The sequence below is a fragment of the Callithrix jacchus genome, chromosome 12 (genome assembly GCF_049354715.1).
Source record: "Callithrix jacchus isolate 240 chromosome 12, calJac240_pri, whole genome shotgun sequence".
Taxonomy (NCBI): domain Eukaryota; kingdom Metazoa; phylum Chordata; class Mammalia; order Primates; family Cebidae; genus Callithrix; species Callithrix jacchus.
The window spans coordinates 14,533,623-14,559,851 of record NC_133513.1 but is presented as its reverse complement, the minus strand read 5'-3'; the positions used below and the strand labels follow the sequence as shown (position 1 = coordinate 14,559,851).

The 26,229-nt window shown below is 39.7% G+C and overlaps 1 protein-coding gene across 3 annotated transcripts in view; it reads right to left on the bottom strand.

Annotated features, from left to right (window-relative positions):
- Window positions 1–26,229, bottom strand: part of PARN (poly(A)-specific ribonuclease) — a 199,287-nt gene that overhangs the window by 3,763 nt on the left and 169,295 nt on the right. Inside the window, exons 23-24 of one of the 3 annotated variants that reach the window (XR_004731710.3) lie at window positions 22,127–22,601; window positions 21,486–22,044 (exon numbers count right to left, since the gene is read on the bottom strand). Coding sequence is in view for 2 of the 3 variants with exons in the window: in XM_009009177.5 (XP_009007425.1) it covers window positions 7,491–7,684 (194 nt within the window). In the remaining variant the exon portion in view is untranslated. Of the gene's footprint in view, window positions 1–7,490; window positions 7,685–21,485; window positions 22,602–26,229 lie in introns of those variants that run through there. The other 2 variants (XM_009009177.5, XM_035266989.3) reach the window with 2 other exon arrangements.

The window sequence follows — 26,229 nt, the reverse complement described above, 5'->3', positions numbered from 1 at the left end:
AACTTCTGGAAGAAATCATAGGAGAAATCATTCGCAACTGAGAGTTATACAAAGATTTCTTAGATATGACATTAAAGGCATAATCCAAGGGGAAAAACCAGATAAACCAGACTTCATCAAAATTTAAACCTTCCACTCTTCAAAAAAGACACTGTTAAAAGAATGAAAAGCCAATCTAGAAGAATATATTTGTAAAACACTTAAAAGAACTTGTATCCAAAATCTATACAGAACTCTAAAAATGCAGTCAGAAAATAAACCCTATGAAAAAGGTGAAAAAAGCTCTGAGAAGGTTTTTCACCAAATAAGAAATCCGGATGGCAAATCATCACATGAAAAGATGCTTATTAGTCATTAGGGAAATAAAAACCAAAGCCACAATGAGATACCACTACATACCATTAAAATGCTGAACAAACAAGCAAAAGGGGTGTGCATACAATACCAAGTACTGGTGAAGGTGCAGAGAGAGCAGAAATCCTGTATCCTGCTGGAGGAAATCCAAAATGGTAAAGCTACTTTGGAAATGAGTGTATCAGTTTCTTATATAGTTAAATATACAGTTACCATATGAGCCAGCAATTCCACTCCTAGATATTTACCCAAAGGAAATGAAAAGTTAATTCATACAAAGACCCGAACACAAATATTCATAGCAACTTGATTCCTGGTTGCCAAAAACTAGCAACAACCTGAACAGTGATAGCCACATACGGTGGAATACTACTCAGCAGTAAAAAGGAGTGAACTGAGGATAAAAGCAACACCACAAATCTCAAACGCATCATGCTAAATGAAAGACTTACAAGGCCAACCAGCACATGATTCCAGGAATATGACATTCTGGAAAAGGCAAAATTGCAGGGACAGAAAGATCACTGGCTGCTGGGATCTGTCTGGGGTTTGGGGGAAGGATCGACTCCAGAGGGGCATGAGGGAAATTTCTGGGGCGATGGAGTTCTGTATCTTGATCATAGTGGTGGTTATATGACTATACACAAGATGTCAAAACTCATCAAATTGTATACCTGAAAATGATGACTTTTATTGGGTGCAAACTATATCTTTTTGAAGCTGACCTGGCAAGAGATACTAAGAACAATGTTTTTTTAAAAAAACAAAATTTTAATAGGAAATACTACGCTTCTAGTTAAGACTATTTGACCAAGAGTTTCTACAGTGGGAAAACGCAGGATACAGGCTGCACACAGGGTACGAGGTCGACTGCACAGAGCAAGAATGCTTGTTACTATGGCATCAAGTGGCGGGCTGGGAGGCTTAATTTTCTCCTATTTTTATGCATTTTCCAAATTCTCATGCTGAGTACATTATTTTTATTAATCAAAACAACAAAAAATTAAAAGGTGGGGAACACAAAAGGTGAATGTTCCTTCTTTTCTACCCCTTTACCTAACTGGAGTTGAAATGGAGAAACTCAAAGGGTAGACAGACATTGCTTTTTCCAGGTGAATCCCAAACAGAATCTAAGAAACTGCACAGGAAACTGGAAGCTTCCCATCATATCATCTTCCACAGAGTGGTCCTTTGGGAAGCCACACACAAGTTTCTAACTAGGAAACTCTCAAGGGGGCATGCCCTGGGGCTGGTTTCCCACACTAAGGTGACCCCTGCTCCCTGCAAGGCTGATGACACCCTGGAGTTGCCAGGAGGAAAAGGACGGCACGAATGCGCCTGGAGCGCCCTGCCTCTGCCTCACTGCAGAGCGGCACACACCTCCTTCACCACATTCACTGCAAACCACACTTGAACACAGTAATTAAAAGGTTCCTTGGGAGGTCGCTGAGCTGCCTCAGCCTGGTCTCTCAGGTGACCGACAGCAGCAGCTATAGATCTTGTTTCTAACTTTAATGAGACCTGTAACAGCATGAGGAGACTGCTGCTCTAAGTAGGTTCTAAATTTTTATACTGTAACCTTCAGGGTTTAAGCTTGAAAAGTACGGTAGGTTAGTCCGAGTTTTAAACTCCAATAAAACTCACGGTTCTTTGGCAAACAAACACTTAAAAGATCTAATGTGTTGCTTTAAATATTAGGGGAAAAAAGGCTTTGAACAATGTCTCTATTTACAGGACAAAAAATAACCATGACTAGTTAATGTATCTACTTTGGGCATGCCTCTGTAAACACAGTCTGACTAAGGTGCTAATGGAAGCTGCTGCTAGGGACCAGCCAGCAGCATTTTCAGAATGGTCAGCCTGGGCAGCAACAGACCGTCCATGTGGCTCCAAGATTTTTCAGGGAAGTGAGGGGGTGAGCTGGGTTTCTCCAGTCCCCAGGAACACATCAACAAGAACAAGTAGGTTACAGAAATCCTTCAATTAAACATGACCTGGGAAAACAGCCACATTTCCTAAAGACACTTTATTCCAGCATTAATGGCATGCAGAATAGTTTTCCTTTGCACACCGAGTACGTACCTAGAACCACTTAGATGGAAAGTGGCTGGCACTGCCAATCAACACCATCGTATAAACAGAAAAGGAGGGGACTTACACATACATTTACCTCCTGAAAACAGGATCCAAACAACCACTTAGCAGAAAAATAATTGCTGAGTACATAATATATACATAAACTAGAAGCCTTGAAGGAGAGTAGGAGAGTGGTCACTTGGATTTTTTTCCCTTCTTTTTTTCTTTTTCTTTTGAGATGGAGTCTTGCTCTTGTTGCCTAGGCTGCAGTGCAGGGTGCAATCTCAGCTCACTGCAACCTCTGCCTCCTGGGCTCAAGCGATTCTCCTGTCTCAGCCTCCTGTGTAGCTGGGGGCACCACCATTCCTGGCTAATCTTTGTATTTTTAGTAGAGACGCGGTTTTGCCATGTTGGCCAGGCTGGTCTCGAACTCCTGACCCAAGGTGCTGGGATTACAGGTGTGAGCCACCACACCCAACCCACTTGGATTTCTATCAAGTCTAGATTGGTAATTTTTTCTGACCTAGAACAGCTACAAGAAACACCTTTGTAAAGGATCCTTCATTTCCTCTTAAGTTTGGATGAGTTTCCCCAGCCTCCCACATGCCAGTTAGATACTTTAAGTCTGCAACTCTGAGCCTCAGTTTCTCTGTACAACTGGGAAATAGTATCTATGCCTTACTGCATGTTTCAAAGGTCTAGATAAGACAATAAAAGATGTTTCTAGCACACTGTCTCATAGTATAAACCTAATGAATAGTCATTTATTACACTATGTTGTTTTGTTATCTGGGATTAGGTCTAGTACTTAATTTTTAATGTATCTTCGATATCAAAATGTATACTATTAAGTTCATGTGCTTGGGTCAAGAAAAAAATTAAAAGAAAAAGAACAGATACAGATATTAATTTTGTTTTTTTTGAGACAGAGTTTTGCTCTTGTCACCCAGGCTAGAGTACAATGGCACAACATGATCTTGGCTCAGAGTAATGTCCACCTGATGGGTTCAAGCGATTCTCCTGCCTCAGCCTCCAAGTAGCTGGGATTACAGGCATGCACCACCATGCCTGCCTGGCTAATTTTTGTATTTTAGTAGAGACGGGGTTTCACCATGTTAGCCAGGCTGACTTTGAACTCCCGATCTCAGGTGATCTGCCTCGCCTGCCTTGGCCTCCCAAAGTGCTGGGATTGCAGGCGTGAGCCAATGCGCCCGGCAAGATTAAATTTTTAAACATTCATTTTGTGTGGTATCTGTTGAGCACCAATTATTCTGGAATTGCTATAACACAGGATATTCCAGCATCCTAATTTTTGCTACTTCTTCCTTGGAGAACAGAAAATACCCTTGTCTTTTATACCTTTCATGCCCTCATTGCCAGTGTACCTGAGGATGTGCTGCGTACCTGCTGAGAAGCCCTTCTGAGTACCAGAGCTCAGACCTAACTCCTCAGCACTGTTTAGGTTTGGACAGACTTTCACGCCATGCCTAGCACTCTAATACAGTTCCTGCCACCACCTGAACCAGGCCTTCGAGGCTCCTGGCACACTCTAAATACCTCTGAGAGTTAAATGAGGGTTTGAACTTTGTACTCTCACTCATTACAGGCCCTTATTAAAGTAAATGAGCAAGCCAAATTGGTTGATTCCACAGGTTCTGCCTCTGATATCCTGACCTACACCCTGCTGATACTAATAGGATTAAACACTGAAAACAAACCAGGTGGAAAGGATCCATTAAGTTTCCACCTGGCACCGTCAGGGGTCGTGCTCCATGAATGGTGCTCCAGAAGAAAGCCTGATTCACTCAAGTTCTCTGATTCAATTAAAAGTTGTCAAGGTGTCTCTTCCTCGCTGTCTCTCTGCTTCTCTCTCTCTCTCTTTTTGGCAGCGCTGACAAAGAAGTACAAAATCTACAATTTTTTTTTTTAGCTCAAATCTTGTGGCAGTGACAGCTTTACTGTCAATGGGAGGGAAAAAAATCCCCTATTTTAATTACAGTATTATAAATTCAAAACCCTAAATAACTTATAGAAAGTTTTCACTTAAAATGATGAAAGCTATAAAAGGACTAATCTATTAAAGCAGTCTATTATTAGTTATTTTAATATTTTTAGATTATGCTGATATAGAAGGGAAAAACGAAAAGCTTGTCCCTAAGAAGTAATACACTAAAAAAATCCAGAAGAGACAGATATGAAGGACAGGAATACAACAGGAGAACCTCCTCACCCCTCTAAATCCTATTGAGTATGATCTCTAGAAATCATGCTGACATTTATTATTTGTTGAGCACATAAAACACGACAGTGGTAATAAAGGTATCAAATTTGAAGAATTAGGATGCTGCAGATTAAAAACTTCTCCAATACTTTTTCTTTCTTTTTTTTTTCTTGAGACAAGGTCTTGCTGTGTCCCCCAGGCTGGAGTGCAGTAATGTGATCATAGCTCATTGACATCAAAAATCCTGTGCTTAAATAATCCTCCCGATTCAGCCTCCTGAGTAGCTGGGACTACAGGCCCATGCAACTAATATTAAAAATTTTTTTTTGTAGAGACAAGGTCTCACTATATTGCCCAGGCTGGTCTGAAACTCCTGGGCTCCCCATCCTCCTGCCTCATTTTCCCAGAGCAGTGGGTTTTTAGGTGTGAGCCACCATCCCTGGCTCCTCTCCAATAGTTAATTTAGGGATAGGAGAGGAAATAAGTAAAGGGAGACACCCAGAGTCAAGGAGACAGTTAAAATAGACAATCCAGGCTTCAAACATGTTTAAGTTTTCTGTTGAAATTCAGCTTCAGCATAATGTATAAAAAGCATATGTGACATTTTTGCTACTTGTCTGATTTCGTTAATATCAATGAGATTCAGAAAACTCCCCACAGTCAGATCAGTCCACATGCGAAAGGGGATTAATTAAAACAGTGAATTCACAGGTTGTGTATGAATCAAGTTCCACTGCTTGACTACTACTTTCCTTTGATTTGATTGTTAGTTCTGCTAACCCTGACAACTGTCACGATACGAGACAAAGGAGAATGATTATAATTGTGTTTGGGTCAGTGTCTCTCAACATATAACCTTGGTTAAAGGCACTGGCTTTCTTTTTTTTGTGTGTATGTGAGACAGGGTCTCACTTTGTTTCCCTGGCTGGAGTGTAGTGGCACGATCTTGGCTTACTGCAGCCTTGACCTCTCTGGGATTAGGTGGTCCCCCTACCTCAGCTTCCTGAGCAGCTGGGACTACGGGAATGCACCACCATACCTGGTTAATTTTTATATTATATATATATGTGTGTGTGTGTGTGTGTGTGTGTGTGTGTAAATAGATATGTGTGTGTGTATATATATATTTTTATTATACTTTAAGTTCTGGGGTACATGTGCAGATCTTACAGGACTGTTACATAGGTATACACATGCCATGATGGTTTGCTGCCTCCATCCCCCCTTCACTTACATTAGGTATTTCTCCTAATGCTATCCCTCTCCAACCTCCCTACCCCTTGCTATGGCTCCCCTAGCCTCCCACCCCACAACAGACCCCAGAGTGTGATGTTCCCCTCCCCGTGTCCATGTGTTTTCAATGGTCATACTGACATATTGAATTAAATCAGATTATGTGTCCTGATTTTTCCTTAAGAAAATATTCTTATGAGTGAGAACATGCGGTGTTTGGTTTTCTGTTCTTGTGTCAGTATGCTGAGAATGATGTTTTCCAGATTCATCCATGTCCCTGCAAAGGACATGAACTCATCCTTTAAACAGCTGCATAGTATTCCATGGTGTATATGTGCCACATTTTCTTTATCCAGTCTATCCTTGATGGGCATTTGAATTGGTTCCAATTCTTTGCTATTGTGAACAGTGCTGCAATAAACATATGTCTGAATGTGTCTTTATAACAGAATAATTTTTGTATTTCTAGTAAAGACATAGTTTTGCTATGTTGGCCATGCTGGTCTTGAACTCCTGACCTCAAGTGATCCAGCAGTCTTGGCCTCCCAAAGTGCTGGGGTTACAGGCATGAGCCACTAAGCCCAGCCTCACCGGCTTTCTTATAAGACAGACTAACTGGCTCTAGAACCTTGGGCAGCTCACATAACCCCAAGGACTCTCTTTTCTTCATTGTAAAAAGGATAATGATGACAGTCTCCAGGATTACATGAAAGAATTTCTGTTACACATTAAGCATTGTCCTGGCCCCTTAGTAAGCACTCAGTCAACAGTGGCTACGATTACTGTCACTGTGACTGCTGCCTTGCTGGATGGCCCCCAGCAGCAGAGAACAGCCTTTTTTCATGTGCTGACTGACAAGACACCCTTCTGGCCTCTTGCTCCGGCCCTGCGTGGCATGCGAGCACGAAGGGCTGAGTTAGGCATGTCTGTGGGGTGGAGAGGACATGGGATTCAGCTCATGTGGGCCTGGGTCTGCCTTTTGGCTGTGCTTCCTATGAGCAGCATGGCCCTGCACACTTAGCCTCCCTCAGCCCAGGCATCTGCTTCACTCAAATAAGGATGACGATTCCCACCTCAGGACTATGGTGAAAATTAAATAAAATAAGGAGAGAAATGGCTTCTACTACAGCGTCTAGCATGTAGTAGGCTCTCAACAGGTGCTAATTTCCTGTCTCCTTTGCTTCTTATATAATTCTGCTTAGGAGAGAAATCCAGGTTGCCTGGGGGTTTTGCTGGAAACAGTGAAAACTCTGCTACTGAAAATAGCATGTAGGAGGGGCCTCTGCGCACATTTAAATGTACATTTTAAATATTGAGGCTGCTTTAAACACATCAGCAAAACGTCTACACCATGGAGGAGAGATTACCAAAATAGACTAGCCATCTTTACAAGGAGACCCCCCCAGGCCTTATGCTACCTGAGCCAGAGCTTTTTAGGATTCCTCAAATTAAATTAAATTGATCCTAAAAATATCTTCTCTTGTGGAAGACTACATGGGCTTTGCCACCAAGTGAAGCCTTGCTATAATTTCTCCCCCAAAATAGGAGATTCTAGAGCATTTAAAGAGTCCACAGCTCCAGAACTTCGGCAAGATCCAATACAAACCTGCTGGAGAAAGCTCCTTCTTCATTCTTTTTAATTTCTTGGCCTTTTTCCTTCCCTCTGAGAGGGGCTCTGCACAGGAATTGGTCTGCTCAAGCTCAGCGTCAGAAATCTCTCCCGACACTCCATCCTCCAGGCCAGCTTCCTCTTGACTAGGACTCAAATTTCTCTTTCCTACTGTGCTGGGAGCTGTAAAACTGAAATGCAAAAAGTAGAACATGAAAGGTGCGAGAGTTACAGGAAGACTAGTCTACAAAAATATTTTAATACTCTTAACTCTACTAACACTTAGCCAGCCATCAACAACATGGACAGCTGCTGCCTGTGCGTAAAAACCAAAGACCTTATTATGAACTGAAGTCTCAAAGTTTACCTATAACACACTTATTCCGAAAAAAAGTCCTAAATTATGCTTGTAAATACATATAAATCTAAGCTGTTTCGAGTGCTCAAGAACACATTTGTAAAGTCCCTAGTCTCTATTGTGATAAAATTATTGCAACAGAATAGAACAGCAGAGACACTATAACAAAATAACGGTTTTGATTACATTAAGTCAGAAGATAGCATTATTCCCTTCAATGACTGCCTAATGGACAAACAGCAGAAATGCAGAATTCTTGAATCAGTCTGCTATCCCACGGCTTAAAACTTGGATATAGTTACAAAGCATACCCGACCTTCGTGTAATCCTCTTCCTTTCCAAAAAGATGACTTGTTAAATGTATAATTAAATCTGGTTTCATTTTGAAAGCTTTATAGGATTTGACATATTGAATTAAATCAGATTGTGTCCTGATTTTTCCTTAAGAAAATATTCTCTGAAATATAACTAGATAAAAATAGTGTCCACATAAACACTGAGTCCTTTCTCCACTAAATGGATCTTAGAGATTTTTTTCATTATAGCCCCCAAGTTATGAAAAGCCTAAAATAAATTCAAGGCATTCTATTTAGGAGCACGTGCATTCAAGCACGTGGGGAGGGTGGGGAGTGAGAGCGATGAACTGATCCTACCAGCCTTTCCTAGGAGGTGGGTACTTTTTAATTTAATTTATTTATTTTCGAGACAGGGTCTTGCTCTGTCACCTAGGCTGTAGAGCAGTGGTGCAATCTTGGCTCACTATAGCCTCTGCCTCCTGGGTTCAAGCAATTCTCCTGCCTCAGCCTCCCAAGTAGCTGGGATTACAAGCACCTGCCACCATACCCAGCTAATTTTTGTATTTTTAGTAGAGGTGAGGTTTCACCATGTTGGCCAAGCTAGTCTTGAATGCTGGACCTCAAGTGATCCACCAGCCTCAGCTTCCCAAAGTGCTGGGATTGCAGGTGTGAGCCACCATGCCCAGCTAGGACATGAATACTTTAAAATGTTCTATATAAAAAATGCTGGATACCCAAATATTCAAGTTCCTCCACATCACTCCTGCACTGAACATCTTCCCTGAATCTGTCAACTGCACTGGACAGTACACTCAGGCTGGAGGAGGAGAACACACTGCCTTTCTGGTGCATCTCTAAAGCATGGGAAGCAGAAGAGGCTGGATCACGCTTCCTCTTACTACTGAGCTAGCCAGCCTTTCATTTGTCCTCTTTTTCATGTCTATTATAGAGAGCTTTCTGAAATATCTCTTTTAATTGAGGGACTCTGAAAAAAAAAAAAGGGACAATATCAATGGTAATGTTTTGGGGGGGGGACAGTTAAAAATTTATGCTAATGTTTACTGTTTAAAAACTGATAATACCTTTAAGAAGATTTTTTAAAGACTAAAAAAATTTTGCTGATTTCAGAAAATTTAGAAAATTCAGAAAGTGTAAGATAGTAAGGGATCTTCCATCACGAAAAGGGAAGAGGCCTAAAAATTCCTTTGCACTGTAAATTCAGGAATCTGGTAGCCTCTGAGATATAAATATTTAATGAAAACTCAGCTTGAACCACAGGCATTAAAAATACTTTGTGAAGGGGATCCTGCAGCGGGTCCTTTCGGGGTGTGACATTCACCTGGCCTTCCAGGGTGACGGACTTTCCACCCAAGAACCATGGCCTAACTTATCCATAACCTTGTGGAGAAGACCCTGGCGCAGGTGAACACTGTTGTGACTTATTTGAAGCCTCAACTGGCCACATTTTGGTACTACACCAAGGTTGAACTGATTCCTCTTACCCCTGCTGAGACCCATAGAGCTTTTCAGAGTCTGAAAAACATAGTCGTTAATGCTCAGACTGGTAGCTTCAAAAAACTCACAGTTAAGGAAGCTGTGCTGGATGGTTTGGTGAGGTGCTGATGTGGTTTTATGTCATAGGAGATCATAGGCAAGTGTGGCATCATTGGCTATAATGTTTGAAGAGTATCTTTAACATCTGATTATATTCGATTTATTATTTGAGCATTGTTGGACCATGTGTGATCAGACTGCTATCTCAGTAAAATAAGACTTGTAAAAAAAAATACTTTGTGAAATACAAAGTCTAGAAATAGCCCCAACTGTATGTAGAAACCTACTGTATGATAATGGTGGTGTCTCTAAATACTGGGGCAAAGATGGACTTTAAAAAAATAGTGTTGGGACAAGCAGAAAAGGATAAAATTAGAACCAGTCCTCATACCATATAAAAGAATAAATACCTAAGGCATTAGCTCTCTAAATGCAAAAAAAGGCAACTTCAAGGGTACTAAAAGAAAACACGAGTGAATGCCTCCAAATCTAGGTGTAGAAAAAGGTTTTCTTGCCATGTCTTACAATCCAGACATAATAAAGAATTTGTAAATGTGACTTCATAAATGTAAACATGTTTTACAGGGCAATAAATAATGTGAGCAGAGACAAATGACAAACCAGGAAGAAGTATCTGCAACATGTATCACAGATAAAGGGTTAATGCCCCTAACAAATTATAACTCAAACATGAACAGAAAAAGAAAGACCAGAAGTCCTATAGAAAACTGAAAAAGCTATGAATAAACAGCTCATTACACACACTCCTTAAACACATGAAAAAATGTTCAACTCCATCCATAATGCAAAGTAAAACAACATTGAAATATCACTTCTCACCCACTAGGTTTTTAGACTGGCAAAAACCTTCAAAAGCTTGATAATATACTCCATGAGTAGACTGGGGAAAAGAGTCCTTTCATACATTGCTGGTAAGAATGCAAAATGGTACAACTTACTCTTATGGAGGGAGTGTGGCAATATCTAACAAAACTACATACATTTCCAGGAAACTAGAAGATATACCTCCTACAAGGCAAATATATATATGTACAAGTTATTCAATATAGCATTATTTAGAATTGCAAAATACTGCAAAGTACCTAAATGTCTAAGCATAGAAAACGGGCTGAATACACAACAGTACGTACAATCAATGAACTACTAAGCAATTACAAAAAAGAATGAAGATCTCAAGTAACTGAAAATAATTATGGAATGATTTCCAGTAAAATATGTGCAAAAAGCCAAGTGCAAAAGAACAACTTATGAACCCGGTACTCCCATTCTTGAGTAGGGTGTGGGAGAGAATGGCAAACAAATCCTGAATCCTTTAGTAGGTTTGCTTCTGCAGTAGAATGAGTGAAGCAATTCTGAAAACACTTAGCTGCATGATGGCACTGAGTAAATCAGTAAATATGCGGATGTTTCTGGAAGGCAGACATAAAAATATTGGAATAAGGGAAGATAAAGAACCCTGGGGGATGACTGAAATTGGAGATAAGGATTTGGACTTGTGATTTCTAAAATACATATGTGTATATGTGTTCATACTTATGTATACACACACATATGCACATATATTTATGCAGGGATAGGTAATCCTATCTATCCAGGCACAAAATTCCCAGCTCTGTCTACAGAAAGGACCTAGAAGTAGAGACACCCTGGTAACAATGAGCATATCTGCTTTCCAGATCTTAGTTTCTAAATACCTCACTAAAAGGAACCAGGGCTCCTGAATAAGTGGTTAATTCCAGGGTCAAGGGAGATAAATTATAAAATGAGTCTAAATTATTTTGCAATGCCAAAAAGTAAAAAATGTTTAGCCATGTCACAGGGAACTAGGAACTAGCTTGGAAAGGACTGACTCCCACTGGCCAAATCTGGACAATGTGTGCCCTCTAATTTATTAGAGAACAGTAATAAATTCTGCATCATTGAAAAAAAAATAGGAATCCATGATTCTACGTCAATACGTAAGGCAAGGAAAGGGAAGGGAAAGAAAAACTGCAACTCTCCACTATAAACCTAAATTTAAACTGCTTGGCACAGCATCTAGGATACTCTGTCATCTGGGGCCCAATCTGCTTTCCTGGCCTATCTTTCACTAGGCGGCCAAGCAGCAGAGACTATCTAGGTTTACCTAACAAAGCCCATCATCCGTACTCTCCTACATGCCTGACATCCCACCGGAAGCTTATCAACCCAAATATATCCCAGGCTTCCCATTTCAATGTCACCATTAGTGCTAAGACCCTACTGCTCATCTTTTCCTGCTCAACATGACTCTCCTCTGGGAATGTTCTCAAGCCCTATTTAGTGTTCTTTCATTTCCATGCTTCCCAAAACATCCTGCTTGGCTATCTCAAGAGGACTTTAACTCATTCACCTTGTTTTTTATAATAAACTGAAACTAGGAGCAGTGCATCAACAGGAGAATGGATAAACAAACTGGGCTATATTCATACAATGAAATGTAATTCAGCAATAAAAAATACATTACTATTACCTCCAACGACATGGATGAATCTCAAACACTCTAAGTGAATGAAGCCGTCAAAGGAAAGAGTGGGTATTTTATAAACACATTTATATAAAATTCCAGAAAAGTCTAAACTAATCTTCGGGGAAAAATATTCAGAAGAATGGTGGGTGTGGGAAGGTAGGCAGGGATTGACTGATGGAATGTGAGGGAACTTTCTGGGGTGGTATTAATGCCCTGTGTCTTTACAGGAGTATGGTCTCATCAAAACTCTTATCTTCGCTGGGTATGGTGGCTCAAACCGGTAATCCTAACACTTAGGGAGGCCACGGCAGGAGGAATGCTTGAGCCCAGGAGTTCAAGACTAGCCTGGGCAATGTGCCAAAATTCTGTCTCAAAACAAAAACAAAAACAAAAACAAAATTAGCTGGGCACAGTGATAGCATGCCTGTATTCCTAACTATTTGGGAGGCTAACGTAGGATTGCTTGAGTCTGGGAGGTGAAGGTGGCAGTGAGCTGTGATCATCCCAATACACTCCAGCCTGGGTGACAGAGTGAGACCTTGTCTCAAACAACAACAACAATAACAATCACTAACTCAAATCATAGCATCACGTGGTTATTCCACAGACATGGAGAATAATTAACTTTATCATTAACTGCAAGCAATGATTTTGAAGGCATTTACTAGAATACATTGGTTTGTATCCTAACCACAAGTTACTACGGCCAACAAGGCCGATGCATCTGTAATGCTCCTCTCCATAAACATCTGATGTCTACTATGCAACAGGGACTATGACAGATGTGCTTCTGCAGGGCTCTTGTTTCTATACAACTTTTAAGTTTACAAAGCATTTTCCTGAACAGTTTCTCAATTACTTTACAACATATTTTCTTTATCTTTTTGAGATGGAGTCTCACTCCATTGCCCAGGCTGGAGTGCAGCGGCACAATCTTGGCTCACTATAACCACTGCCTTCCAGGTTCAAGTGATTGCCATGCCTCAACCTACCGGTAGCTAGGATTACAGGTGTGTGCCACCAGGCCTGGCTAATTTTTGTATTTTTAGTAGAGATGGGGTTTGACCATGTTAGCCAGGCTGGTCTCAAACTCCTGACCTTAAGAGATCAGCTTGCTTCAGCCTCCCAAAGTGCTGGGATTATAGGTGTGAGTCACAACGCCCAGCCTACAACTGATTTCTTAATTGCTTATCTGTAGTTTCTGCCCTCAAGTAAGTCTTTTGCTTCCTAGGAGAAGCTAATGGTTCTTGGGCATCCTGCCTGAGAAAGCTCTCAGATGTATGTGGAATTAGTTTATTTCCTATAATGTTTCTGTATCTATATTTATGTAAGACCTGCTATCCTTTAATGAAAATAAAAGCTATGATTATATCCCATATAACTTAACTGTGGCAGTTTTAAATCAAAGAGTTTTAATTATACATTAAAAACCAGATATATGTAATATCACCATTACGAATGTGATTCTTGATATATTTGGAAGGTACTGCTGTGCATGCATGTATGTGCACATGCGTATGTAGCACTCTCAATACATGCATGTTGAGGAGGCATTCTTTATTAACTGATTTTAAATGTCAAAAGGTAAAATGAGAGGCAAAACAATCTCCCATTCATATGACCTTGTTTTGCATACAGATTTATAATGTACAAAGTGAGCTAGTTTATAATGAATATGAAGTGGACATTTAAATCCACTGTAAGAAGTGGTAATTAATTAAAATGTCACACACACAGCTTAGTATGTTAAAACTGAACATTAAACTTTGACTAGTATTTTGCTAAAAGTTAAGTTACTGTCAACTATCCATCAAATTCTACAAGGGTGAACATCTTCATTAGCTTTTTCCTTTTAGTAGAAAAAATGTTTGCTTATAGAAAGGCTGTATTTTCAAACCTCTACAAATACCTTTTTCCATAAAGCAATTAACAAAAATCTGGCTGCCATAGAAACATTTTCGCCTATTTTAAATTAGGGTATTATTTACATGCAATGGAATTCACTTGTTTTAAAAGTAGTTTGGTTAACTTTGGGAATTGCATATAACCATGTAACTATTACTACAATCGAGATACAGAACAATGCCCTTTTCCTAAAAAGATTCCTCATGTCACTTTGCACTTAATACACATTGCCGCAGCAACCACTAATCTGCTTATAGTCCTATTTATGTAGTTTTGCCTTTTCTGGAAGTTCATATGAATGAAATCAAGCAGTATTTAGTCTTTTGACTGTTTTCACTTAGCATAATACTACTTTGAGAGTCAGCCACATTGGCTGTCAGTATTAGTACTTTATTTCAGAGTATGGCTGTATCACAATTTATTCATTTACTAGCTGATGGACCTTTGGGCTGCTTCCAACTTTTTGTCATTATAAATAATGCTGCCAGGAACATCTGGGTAAAAGCTAGCTTTTATTATTAAAAACATTAAGTTTTTATTTTTCCAAAGATAAATATCTAGAAGAATTTCTGGGTGATATACAGAAATGCATTTGCAATTTAACTTTACAAGAAATTGCCAAACCATTTATTGGCTATTTGTATATCTTCTTTGAAGAATCTTTGAAATCTTTTGACCTCATCCACCTTTTCAAGAAACTGGGTTGTTTTCTGAATTGCCGAGTATATATTGTAAGAGTATATATGATTATGATACAAGTATTTTGTATGTAGATACAACTGTTTTATTAGATACTCAGTTTACAAATTTTTGGCCGGGTGTGGTAGCTCATGCCTGTAATCCTAGCACTTTGGGAGGCTGAAGTGGGTGAAATGTTTGATTGAGCTCAGGAGTTCAAGACCAGCCTGGGCAACAAGGTGAATCTCCATCTCTATTTTAAAAGGAAAAAAAGGAAAAGAACCTTTTTTCCAGTGTGTGCCTTCTCTTCACAGTTTCTTAATAGTATCTTTTGAAGAAAAGAAGATTTAATTCTAAGTCCAATTTATCGATATTTTTCTTTTACGCTTTTGTTGTCACATCTAAGAAATCTTTGCCTAATGCAAGACACTAAGGTTTCCTTTCGTTTTTTTCTTCTAACAGTGGTATCACTTTAGTTCTTCCAAAACCTTCCTTCGCCTACTGGATTACTGGTACCTCTGTCAGGAAATTTTGGTTTTTCCAAATCCTCAAGATGCAGGAAGGAGAAATTCAGAATTCCCAAATCATAAAATATTCTGCATTTTTAATAGCACTGTGTTATATGTTTTTAAATAATGAGTTATAAATAGCAAGTCACTTTTATGTGATACAGTTATACTAAAAGTTTCAGGGGTCAGTTCTATAAAGTAAGATATAATAATATATGCACAGGTTACTATTATGAACCAGCACACTGTGAGAAAAGTATATATTTCAATAACACATTAAAAATAACCTCTACCTGATATAGACATTTGGTAACAGAAAACATTACAAACACAGTAGCACCAAATGAATGCCAAATAAATATTTAAAAATTGAAAGATGCCACAAATATTTAGTATTTAAAAGTTATTCTTAAATGATACTTAAAAACACACAAGCAGTAATTGTTAATATCTGTTTCATGAAAAATATTCCAAATGTAGAAAAGCTTCTTTCATGTTATGTTAATGATGGTCAAACCCTTCAGAGTGTGTCCAAAGCAAATTGCAGTTGGGCTTTAGACTACATACGGCTTCATATAAGCCCATTTCCTTTCCTAGTTTTGAAAATATTTTGTCTGCTTACCCTGATTTTGCTCTTAAAATTGATCCTGCTTTTCCTAATTCAAACTTTATATCAGCTGATTTCACATTAAGAGTATTCCACAATCATACTCACACATCTTCTCTTTACATCTCTCCTGTAAAAGTATTTAAAAAGAACTGTAGCCTTCATTAAATATTCAAACACGGAAAAACACCAGTGAATATGACTGGATTCTATCAGCTAATGTAATGTAATGTTTGGCTATCCTAGCAAGGTTAACAGCACAACACAGGAATCACGCTTCAAAGCTACCAACTTAAAGCCTGCTATCTTCAAACAAGAGTTGCAGGATTTTGTAACATGTACTCATGTGCATAAACTCAGTAGATTTTTATTGAGAAGAATGACTCACTGTTAATAGCAGGCAGAGCCATAAATACACACTTGCAATATGGTGACAGTGACAACGAAGAATGACTTGACTGGACTGTGATTCCTTCTCTCCTACATGTTGCTGAAAATGATGACCTTAATCTCTGACTCCAAGTGTTGCTGACTGTGCTCTTGCCCTTCACCTGAGGCTGGGGAATTCCTTTAAACTAGTGATACCCATGTTGGCTGCTAAAACTTTAATTCTTGCAGGATTTTTCCTTTTTCCTTATTTCTTGACTGATTTTTCTCACAATCTGGAATAAGAGACAAATGTCTATAAATGCCAAGAAGGAATTATTTCATGGAAAAACTATTGGAAATCAACTGATCACACATGTGTAGCTGTATTTTTGGACTCTCTATTCTGTTCCACTATCTGTCTTTCCTTACCCAGACCCACACTGTATTACTGCAGTTTTACAGCAAGTTTTTTCTTTTTTTAAAGAGATGGGGTCTGGCTTTGTTACCTGGACTGGAGTGCAATGGTGTAATCATAGCTCACCATAGCCTCAACCTCCCAGGCTCAAGTGATCCTCCCACCTCCACCTCCTGAGTAGCTGGGACTACAGGCATGCACCACCATGCCTAACTTAAATTTCTTTTTTTTGTAGAGATGGGGGTCTTGCCATGTTGCTCAGGCTGGTTCAGAACTCCTGGGTTCATGTGATCCTCCCTCCTTGGCCTCTCCAAGTGCTGGTATTACAGGCATGAACCACCATGCCTGGCCTATAGTAAGTCTTAAAGATAGGTATACCAAGTCCTTTAGTTGGCTGGAACATTCATGCTGCTGTATAAAATACCAGTCCCCTTTCATTTTAAAGGGCTTCTGTTTATATCATTCTCTCATTTGGTAACTGTATATGACCCTTTGAAGTTGGACACATGTACACTCCCATTTTGCAGAGAAGAAGCCTCATCTTCAGGGTAAATGACCTCCCCCAGGTACTGCAGCTGGGCAGGTGGGTCTCAGACTGCATTCCAAGGTCAACGTTCTTGCCACTGCTTTACAACCTCTAGGGCCAGCTCTCCTCACTGTGCTGGTCTCAGCTGAAAAGAGACCCCCTAACCCCCACGGAGGAGCCCAAACAGCCATTTACCCTGTCACATTCATTTCCCTGCCCTGTTTTATTTTCCTCCTCCTACTCGCCTCTGCCTTGCTTCTTATTTATGTCCTTACTTATCTATTCTCTCTCTTTGCCTCTAGAATGTATGGTCCCTGAGAGTGGGCTCTTACACTGCTTGTGTTCCCCATAACTGGCACAGGGCCTGGCACAGAGCAAGTTCTTAGCTAAGGTTTGCTGAATGGATGAAATAAATAAGTGAAAGCTCCCTGTCCAAAAGCAATAATGCAAGTGACAAACAACAAACTGCTTATTTTATCCTGAATTAGAAACAGTATTAATATAGTTTACATTCCCGTGTACAGTCAGCTTCTCCTGCTAGGCTGAATGAAAACACATTCCCTACTAGATGTAGCTAAGGGATTGAAGGAATGTCCCACTGTGCAAACTACCTCACACAGCAAAATGAGCTAGAGAGAGCCGGTAAGTCGGAGCTAGAAATGCGTTTTTACTGCATCCACAAACTCTCATGGTGAATTTGAATTTCACGAGCATGACTGTTTCTGTGTTTTGGGGCTCAATCTAGGTGGGAGAGGTGAGGATGCTGGACAAACTAAGCTCAGCTTGGAAGCCAGACCTTCAGAGATCACTGACAAACCAAGATTCTTATTTCTAATAAAGTATTTGAGTCTTGGGGCTGAGCACAGTGGCTCATGCCTGTAATCTCACAACTTTGAGAGGCTGAGATGGGCAAATCACTTAAGGTCAGGAGTTCAAGACCAGCCTGGCCAACATGGTGAAACCTTGTCTCTACTAAACATACAAAAAATAGCTGGGCATTGTGGTACGTGCCTGTAATCCTAGCTACTTGGGAGGCTGAGGCAGGAGAACTGCTTGAACCCGGGAGGCAGAGGGTGCGTCGAGCCAAGATCTTATCACTGTACTCCAGCTTAGGTGATAGAGTGAGACTCCGTGTCAGAAAAAAAAAATTAATTGAGTCTGAAAACAAAATTAACATTAAATAAGGTCTGACTGGTAGCTGTCTGGTAATAAAGGACATCTCTTGTGCAATGGATCAGGTGGGGGGGAAAGAGAGAGAGAGAGAGAGAGTGTGTGTGTGTGAAAACACGAATGCATTGTGTATGTACTCTATCCTAGACATAAAGCTTACTTGTGAATATGAGGCTTAAAAGAACAACTGGTTCAACATTACAAAGAAGCAATGGCATTCAATAAGAAATACTTTACAAGAACCTGTTTTGACTATTTCAAACAATCCCCTATTTTCAACTCACTTTAACATAGAAAAAATTAATTGATGCAAACATGAAAGATATTATGTTAACAGTAATTTCTAAATGTAAAACATATACTCAACATACAATTAGTTGGACCTGAATTTAGAACATCTGAAATTTTCAGAGGCTAGGATCAAATTTACTTTTGTACTAAAATTTACCTTTTGACTTTGATGAAAGGACTTACTAATCCAAGCAGTAACATAATCAAGACTATAAGAGGAAAAACAAAATATCATCCCTGCATACCAAAAAGCCAACTATTTCAGAAAATAAACTACTTTTTAAAAATTTCCAGGAAGTTACACATGACCGATGAACACAATATTTATCTGCAGAGAGAAGATAACACCTACAGAGGAAAAGAGAACAGGAGAGTATGCATCAGAGAATGGGGTATCAGCTCACCTTGCAGGCACTCTCTTTGCAGAGGAAATTAGGGGAAAAGTGGCAAAGAGCTCTGCTCTGCATAGAGGCAGAAACAGAAATCTGAGTGTTCTACAAGAGGCGGATTCACCCAATAGAGCCCTGCAAAATCTCAGCACAAGCAGGCTCTAGATTCCTAAACCGAGCAGGTGATAAGGACTGGAGCCATGTCAGTAGGGAGCAAGGCTGTAATAGAATCTCCCACCCCAGAGAAGCCAGGGGACTGGTATCACCCCAGGCCAGTAGGAGCTAGATAGGAGAAAGTGATCCTCTGCAGGCTCAGCAGCACCAGGAACAATGGCAAAGAGTGGGAGTGAGGCGATATGAGCGGACAAAAGGGAGCAAGTAGCCATCCCCCACATACTGAGGAGTAAGGGCTCCAGCTCCTTTCTGCCAATCTGTATCGGGAGCGCAGAAGTCAGGCTTCTTACAGGTTTGTATCCCCCAAGCTGCAAATCAGAGAATCAATCTCTAAAAAAAACTGAATGCTTACAGCTAATACCACACTAATGTTGGAAGACTGAAAGCTTTCCTCCTAAGATCAGGAATAACACAAAGATGTTGGCTCTCATAACTACTATTCAACAATGTACTAGAGGCCCTAGCCAGAGCAATAAAGGCAAGAGGAAGAAAAATCTGCATGGGGAAATTTGTACTGGGGAGAGAAATGAAAATGTCTTTATTTGTAGATATGATTGTTTAAACAAAAAATACCCAATACTCTACAATAAATTATTAGAACTAGTAAGTGAATAAGTAAGGAAGGTGTAAGAATACAAGGTCAAAACAAAAAACCTATTATATTTCTTTATAATAGCAATAAATGACTAGAAATGGAACTTTAAAAATACATGAGTTACAATAGATCAAAAGGCAAAATATGCAGGGACAACTCCAGTATAGCACATGCAAAATTTGTATGCTGAAAACTATAATACACTGATGAGAGAAATCAAAGAAAGCCTAAGTGAAAAGATATACTATGTTCATAGGTTGGAAGACTCATCGTAGTTAAGATGTTAATTCTCCTCAAAATGGTCTATAGTTTCAACACAATTCCAATCAAAGAGCTAGCAGGCTTTTTGTAGAAACTGACAGACTGACTAAAATTTTTGTGGAACATGAAGGACTTAGAATAAATTCTTTTATAAAAAAAAGTCCACAAGATTAAATAGTACAGTATTTGATTTCAAGGCTCACTATAAAGTTACAGTAATCAAGACAAGATGGTATTGGTAAAAGAACAGACATATAGATCAATGAAATAAAAGAGTCTAGAAATAGACCTATATGTATATGACCAAATGATTTTTGACTAAGGAGTTGAGGTAATTCAGTAGGGAAAGGATATTCTTTTCATAAATTAGTAACTGGAGTAACTGGGTATCTGTATGTAAAATATAAACTCATATCCATGCCTCATAGATCATATACCTAACATAAAACTGAGAATAAAAACTGCTAAAAAATATGAGAAAATCTTTTTTAGGCAGAGAGTTCTTTTATAGCTATAAGTGATCTTATTTAGGCAGAGAGTTCTTATATAGCTATAAGAAGTGTAAACCATAAAGGAACTGAATCAGCCTCAGAGAAAAGACATATTAATTATAAAGCCAACTTTTCACCTCATCATCCTACATAGAAAGACCATCAATGAGATTTGCCCCACACCCAGAGCTTCTCATCAATTTTTAGTTCATTCTTAAAAAATAATGGGTGGACCAGGTGCGGTGGCTCACGCCTGTAATCCCAACACTTTGGGAGGCCGAGGAGGGTGGATCACGAGGTCAAGAGATCGAGACCATCCTGGTCAACATGGTGAAACCCCGTTTCTACTAAAAATACAAAAAAATTAGCTGGGCACGGTGGCGCGTACCTGTAATCCCAGCTACTCAGGAGGCTGAGGCAGGAGAATTGCCTGAACCCAGGAGGCAGAGGTTGCGGTGAGTCGAGATCACGCCATTGCACTCCAGCCTGGGTAACAAGAGCGAAACTCCGTCTCAAAAAAAAAAAAAAAAAAATGGATGGCCAAGAACAGTCAAATATTTGAAGAAAGCTTCTAACATGAGAGACAAAAACCAAAATACACAGATAGAAAAAAGGAACTCTGAGGAAACAAGCACAGACAGAATAGGGAGCTGAAGGAAACTCTACAAACTATAGCCAGTCCTCGCTTTGCATGTAGTACAGAATCATAAAAACGTCTGGACAACTGAAAAGGTGCAAAGCAATCTTAATGATCCACAGGAAAAATGGATTTTTCTGTGACCTTTAGAAATTTTTGTCACAACATTACTAAGTCTCTGTGAGTTAAGAATAGAGAAATGAAAAAAAGTAAAACCATAACATTTGGCACACTGCAATTTAAAGGATCAGAAAGCACTGGGAATTAAAGTGTTTTATTACTTTGTATAAAACTTAGGTCCACATAACAATATAGATCAAATACTGAATAATAAATAAGAGACAAATCTCTTGTTCAGAAAAATTCCAGACACTCCTCCCCCAAGAAGGTGGAACATAACACCCACCACTTAGACTTGGGCTGTGTACAGTGACTTCCTTTCAAAGAGCACAGTGTGGAAAGAGGGAGAACAGTAACTACACATGGAGAGACCTGACAAACACCATTTCAACCCAGGTGATGAAGTTAACATCACAAGTGAGAAATCACATTGACAGCATGTTCCCTCAATATGAAAGTGATGAGGATGGCACTTCATCACGGGTCTTCCATCCAAAACCCATAACCTTAGTCTAACCATTAGAAAAATACCAGACAAACTCAAGTTGGAGGACATTCCATATATTAGCTGAAATTCATCCTGAAACTGTCAAGGTAATCAAAAACAAAGAGAGTCAGAGAAACCATCACGGTCTAAATGAGCCTATGGAGACACGATGGCCAAATGTAATGTGGTATCCTCGATGAGATCCTGAAACTGAAATAGAAAAAGGACATTAGGTAAAAACTGAGGAAATGTGAATAAAGTATAAGCTTTTGTTAAAAACAAACAAAAAAACCTTTATTCAGAGTAGTTTAAACAGTGTGTGCCTTCTTGTCATATAACTTATGATATGGAGTGTTTCTTCTATGCCTGGGTGAACTGTCGTACTCCTCTGTAAATCTGAATTAGCTTCCAATGGGTTATCCTTGGCACTTCCAACGACGTATCTCTGAGAGCTCCTTTAATGTGAAATCTCATGCTGGTGTGACTTCCTCTGGGAAGTCTTCATCCTTTTGTCACAACGACTTTCCTCATTCATGCTGATAAGTTGCCTTCCTTAAGTTCCTCGGGCTGCAGATTTACAGCAACTCAAATGGCAGCAGTGTCAACATTCCCATGGTCAGCCAATTCTTCTTTACAACTCTACTTGTTTTGATTTGAATTTCACTTTCGACATTATCATTTATTGGTTCCTTGTGACACTTTCATCTTGGTGGATCAATTCCCTCTTTTGATTATCCATTTGAAAAGAATGCTGCCTGGGTTTATCACTGAGAAACAAGGAGACAACACAATGACATGTTTTGCTGTCTGAGTGAATAGAATAATGAATGTGCAGTGACCAGTCACATAGACTCTGAAAGAAGTGCCCTGATTGGTGACCGATCAGGATATGTATCTGTTTTCTACACAGGGTTGAGTGGACTGAAGAGCTAGTATGAAGTGTGCACTTCATTCAATTAACTCAGAGTTAATACATCGTAGTCACTGAAATTGGAATCATATTATTGGGGGACTGCTGTTACTTAACTAACCTGGCGACTAAAATCCACGCCTATCAGAACCACGCACAGAGAACTACTTAAAAAATTAATGTCCTTATAGACATAAAAGATAATTCTACATCCAAGAAAGAAGAGCTGTATGCATTCTTTCAAAGGAGTGTTGTGAAGACAAGAATTCTTAGAAATTAAAATAGGAGTTGAAAGAAAAAAAATCAATGAAAGTGATGAAGGGGGAAAGTCAGGGAAATATCTAAGAAATTGAACAAAAAGATGAAAGACAATAGAATAGAACAGACAAAGACAAAAACATTAGTGGATAAATCAAGGAAACCTGACATTTAACCACAGGAGTTCCCAAAAGAAAGGAGAGAGAAATGAAAGAAAAAAAAACTTTTAAGGAAATAAAACAATACATTTCCCTGTAAGTCACAAGTCTCCAGCCTGTAACAGCCCATAGGGAGTATTACTCAGCATAACACTTCCAAGGTTCATTACTGTGGAATTTCCAAATACTGGGAGAGAAAAAAGAATATTCTCAAAAATTCCATAAAGGCCCAAACAGAGAGAGAGAGAGAGAGAGAGAGAGAGAGAGAGAGAGAGACAGAGGGGAGAGAGATGGGAGGAGAGAGAAAAGAAGAAGAAGAGGAGGAGAAATAAAGAGGCTATATACAAAGGATCTTGAATAAAACTGGTATCAGATTTTTGAACAGTATGTTTGTATGCAAAGACACAAAGACAATGGAGCAACTTCCATTCCAGCCAAGATGCAGTAACAGGGACTGGATTTACCCACCCACCTAAAAGAACCAAAAGAATCAGACAAAATACATGAAACAATGGTTCTGAAAGGACTGGACATTGGGCAGGGAAGCATAGTGACCCCTGAGAGACAGGAAACAAATGAGGTGAACCCAACGACTGCTCTAGTTTACTTGTTAGAAAACCCTGAAGAGCTGCACAGGGATTCTTTGATGATTCAGCAGAGGACTGACCAGCACATAATGGGTGAGCAATCCCCAGGGCTGGGGAAAGAACCATCCAAAAGAATTCAAGGGAACAATATGTAGTGCTCATAAAGAGCTGAGAACCATGCCTGTTCCCACCAGCTAACTTGGGAAAACACAAACATCACAGCACTGGGAAGAGTATTTTGGAAGGTCTTAGGGGAACACTGCTCCAGACCCACCAAACTACAAAAGACCTGAAAGAATCAAATTGATTCCAAGCATTTCAACCACATTTTAGAACACAGCTCAAGAACATTTATAGTAATACAAAAATATCTAGCACACCACAAGGTAAAACTTATAATATATGGCATCTTATTAGAGACTACCAGGTTTCCTTCCTGTAGGAGACAGCTTTAAAAAAAAAGAAAAAATAACAAAGACTATCAGGTATGCAAAAAGGCAGAAAAACTCAACCTACAATAACAGTATTCAATGAACTGAAAGTGATCTGGAACTGACAGAGATGTTAGAATTAACAGAGCAAGACACTGAAAGGTATTATAACTGCATTCTATATGTATAAAACAATAAGCTACAAACTGAACAGAACTTCTAGAAATGAAAAGTACAATGTCTGCAATGAAGGCGCAGTGATGGTAACTATCCAAAATGAAACACAGAGAAAAAGAACTTTAAATAATTAAAAAGAGCATCTGTGACCTAGGGGACAACTTGGAGCACCTCAATATACATGAATAATTAAAGTCCCTAAAAGAGAAAATGAGAGCAGAAAAAGGAAAAAAACCCTTTCAAAGCAATGGTTGAAAAATGTCGAAACTTTTCTTTTTTTTGAGACAAGATCTTACTCTGTCACCCAGGCTGGAGTGACCTGACACAATCATAGTTTACTGCAGCCTTTACCTCCCCAGTCTCAAGTGATCCTCCCACTTCAGCCTCCCTAGTAGCTAGGACTACTGGCATGGGCTACCATGTCCAGCTAATTTTGTGTGTGTGTGTGTATTTTTTTTTTTTTTTGAGACGGAGTTTCACTCTTGTTATCCAGGCGCTGGAGTGCAATGGCATGATCTTGGCTCACCGCAACCTCCACCTCCTGGGTTCAGGCAATTCTCCTGCCTCAGCCTCCTGAGTAGCTGGGATTACAGGCACACGCCACCGTGCCCAGCTAATTTTTTGTATTTTTAGTAGAGACGGGTTTCACCATGTTGACCAGGATGGTCTCGATCTCTTGACCTTGTGATCCACCCGCCTCAGCTTCCCAAAGTGCTGGGATTACAGGCGTGAGCCACCGCGCCCGGCCCGTGTGTGTATTTTTTTTTTTTGCAGTGACAGGGTTTTGCCATATTGCCCAGGCTGGTCATGAACTCTTGGGTTCAAGACATCCACCCACCTCGGCCTCCCAAAGTGCTGGGATTACAGGCATGAGCCACTGCACCCAGCCTGAAATGTCTAAACTTGATTAAAGCTATAAACACAGAAATCCAAGAAGCTCAACAAATCCCAAGCAGATTAGAAACTTGAAGAAAACATTACCAGGGCACATCATAAGCAAATTACTCAAAACTCATGATAAAGAAAAAAACTGTAAAAAAGTAGCCACAAAAAAGTTATGCTACATAGAAGAGAAACAAAAATAGAGATGACAACAGATTTCTGTTGAGAAACAATGCAAGTGAGAAGAAAGTGGAGCAGTATCTTCAAAGAATGAAAGAAAAAAAAAAAAAAAAAACCCTGTCCATTTAGAATTCTATACCCAGCAAAAACAGTTTTCAAAAATGAATGTGGGCTGAGTGTGCTGGTTCATGCCTATAATCCCAAAACTTTGGGAGGCTAAGGCAGGTGGATCATGAAGTCAGGAGTTCAAGACCAGCCGGGCCAACATGGTGAGACCTAACCTCTACTGAAAAAAAAATACAAAAAAATTAGCTGAGCATGGTGGCATGTACCTGTAATCCCATCTACTCCTGAGGCTAAGGCAGGAGAATTGCTTGAAATAGCACCCAGAGGACGGAGGTTGCTGTCCCCGATTCCAAAAAAAAAAGAATGTGAGGCTGAGTGTGGTGGCTCACTCCCAGCCCTTTGGGAGGCCAAAGTGGGCAGATTGTCTGAGGTCAGGAGTTTAAGACCAGGCTGGCCAACATGGCAAAACACTGTTTCTACTAAAAACACAAAAATTAGCCAGGTGTGGTGGTACACTCAGAGGCTGAAGCATGGGAACTTCTTGAACCAAGGAGGCAGAGGGTGCAGTGAGCCGCGCTTGCACCACTGCACTCCAGCCTGGGCAATGAAGGGAGACCGTGTCTCAAAAAAAAAAAAAGAAGGTGAAATAAAGACATTTTTATACACACAAAAGAACTTGGGAGGCTGAGGCAGGATCACTTGAGCCCAGGAATTGGAGACTAGTATGGACAACATAATGAAACCTC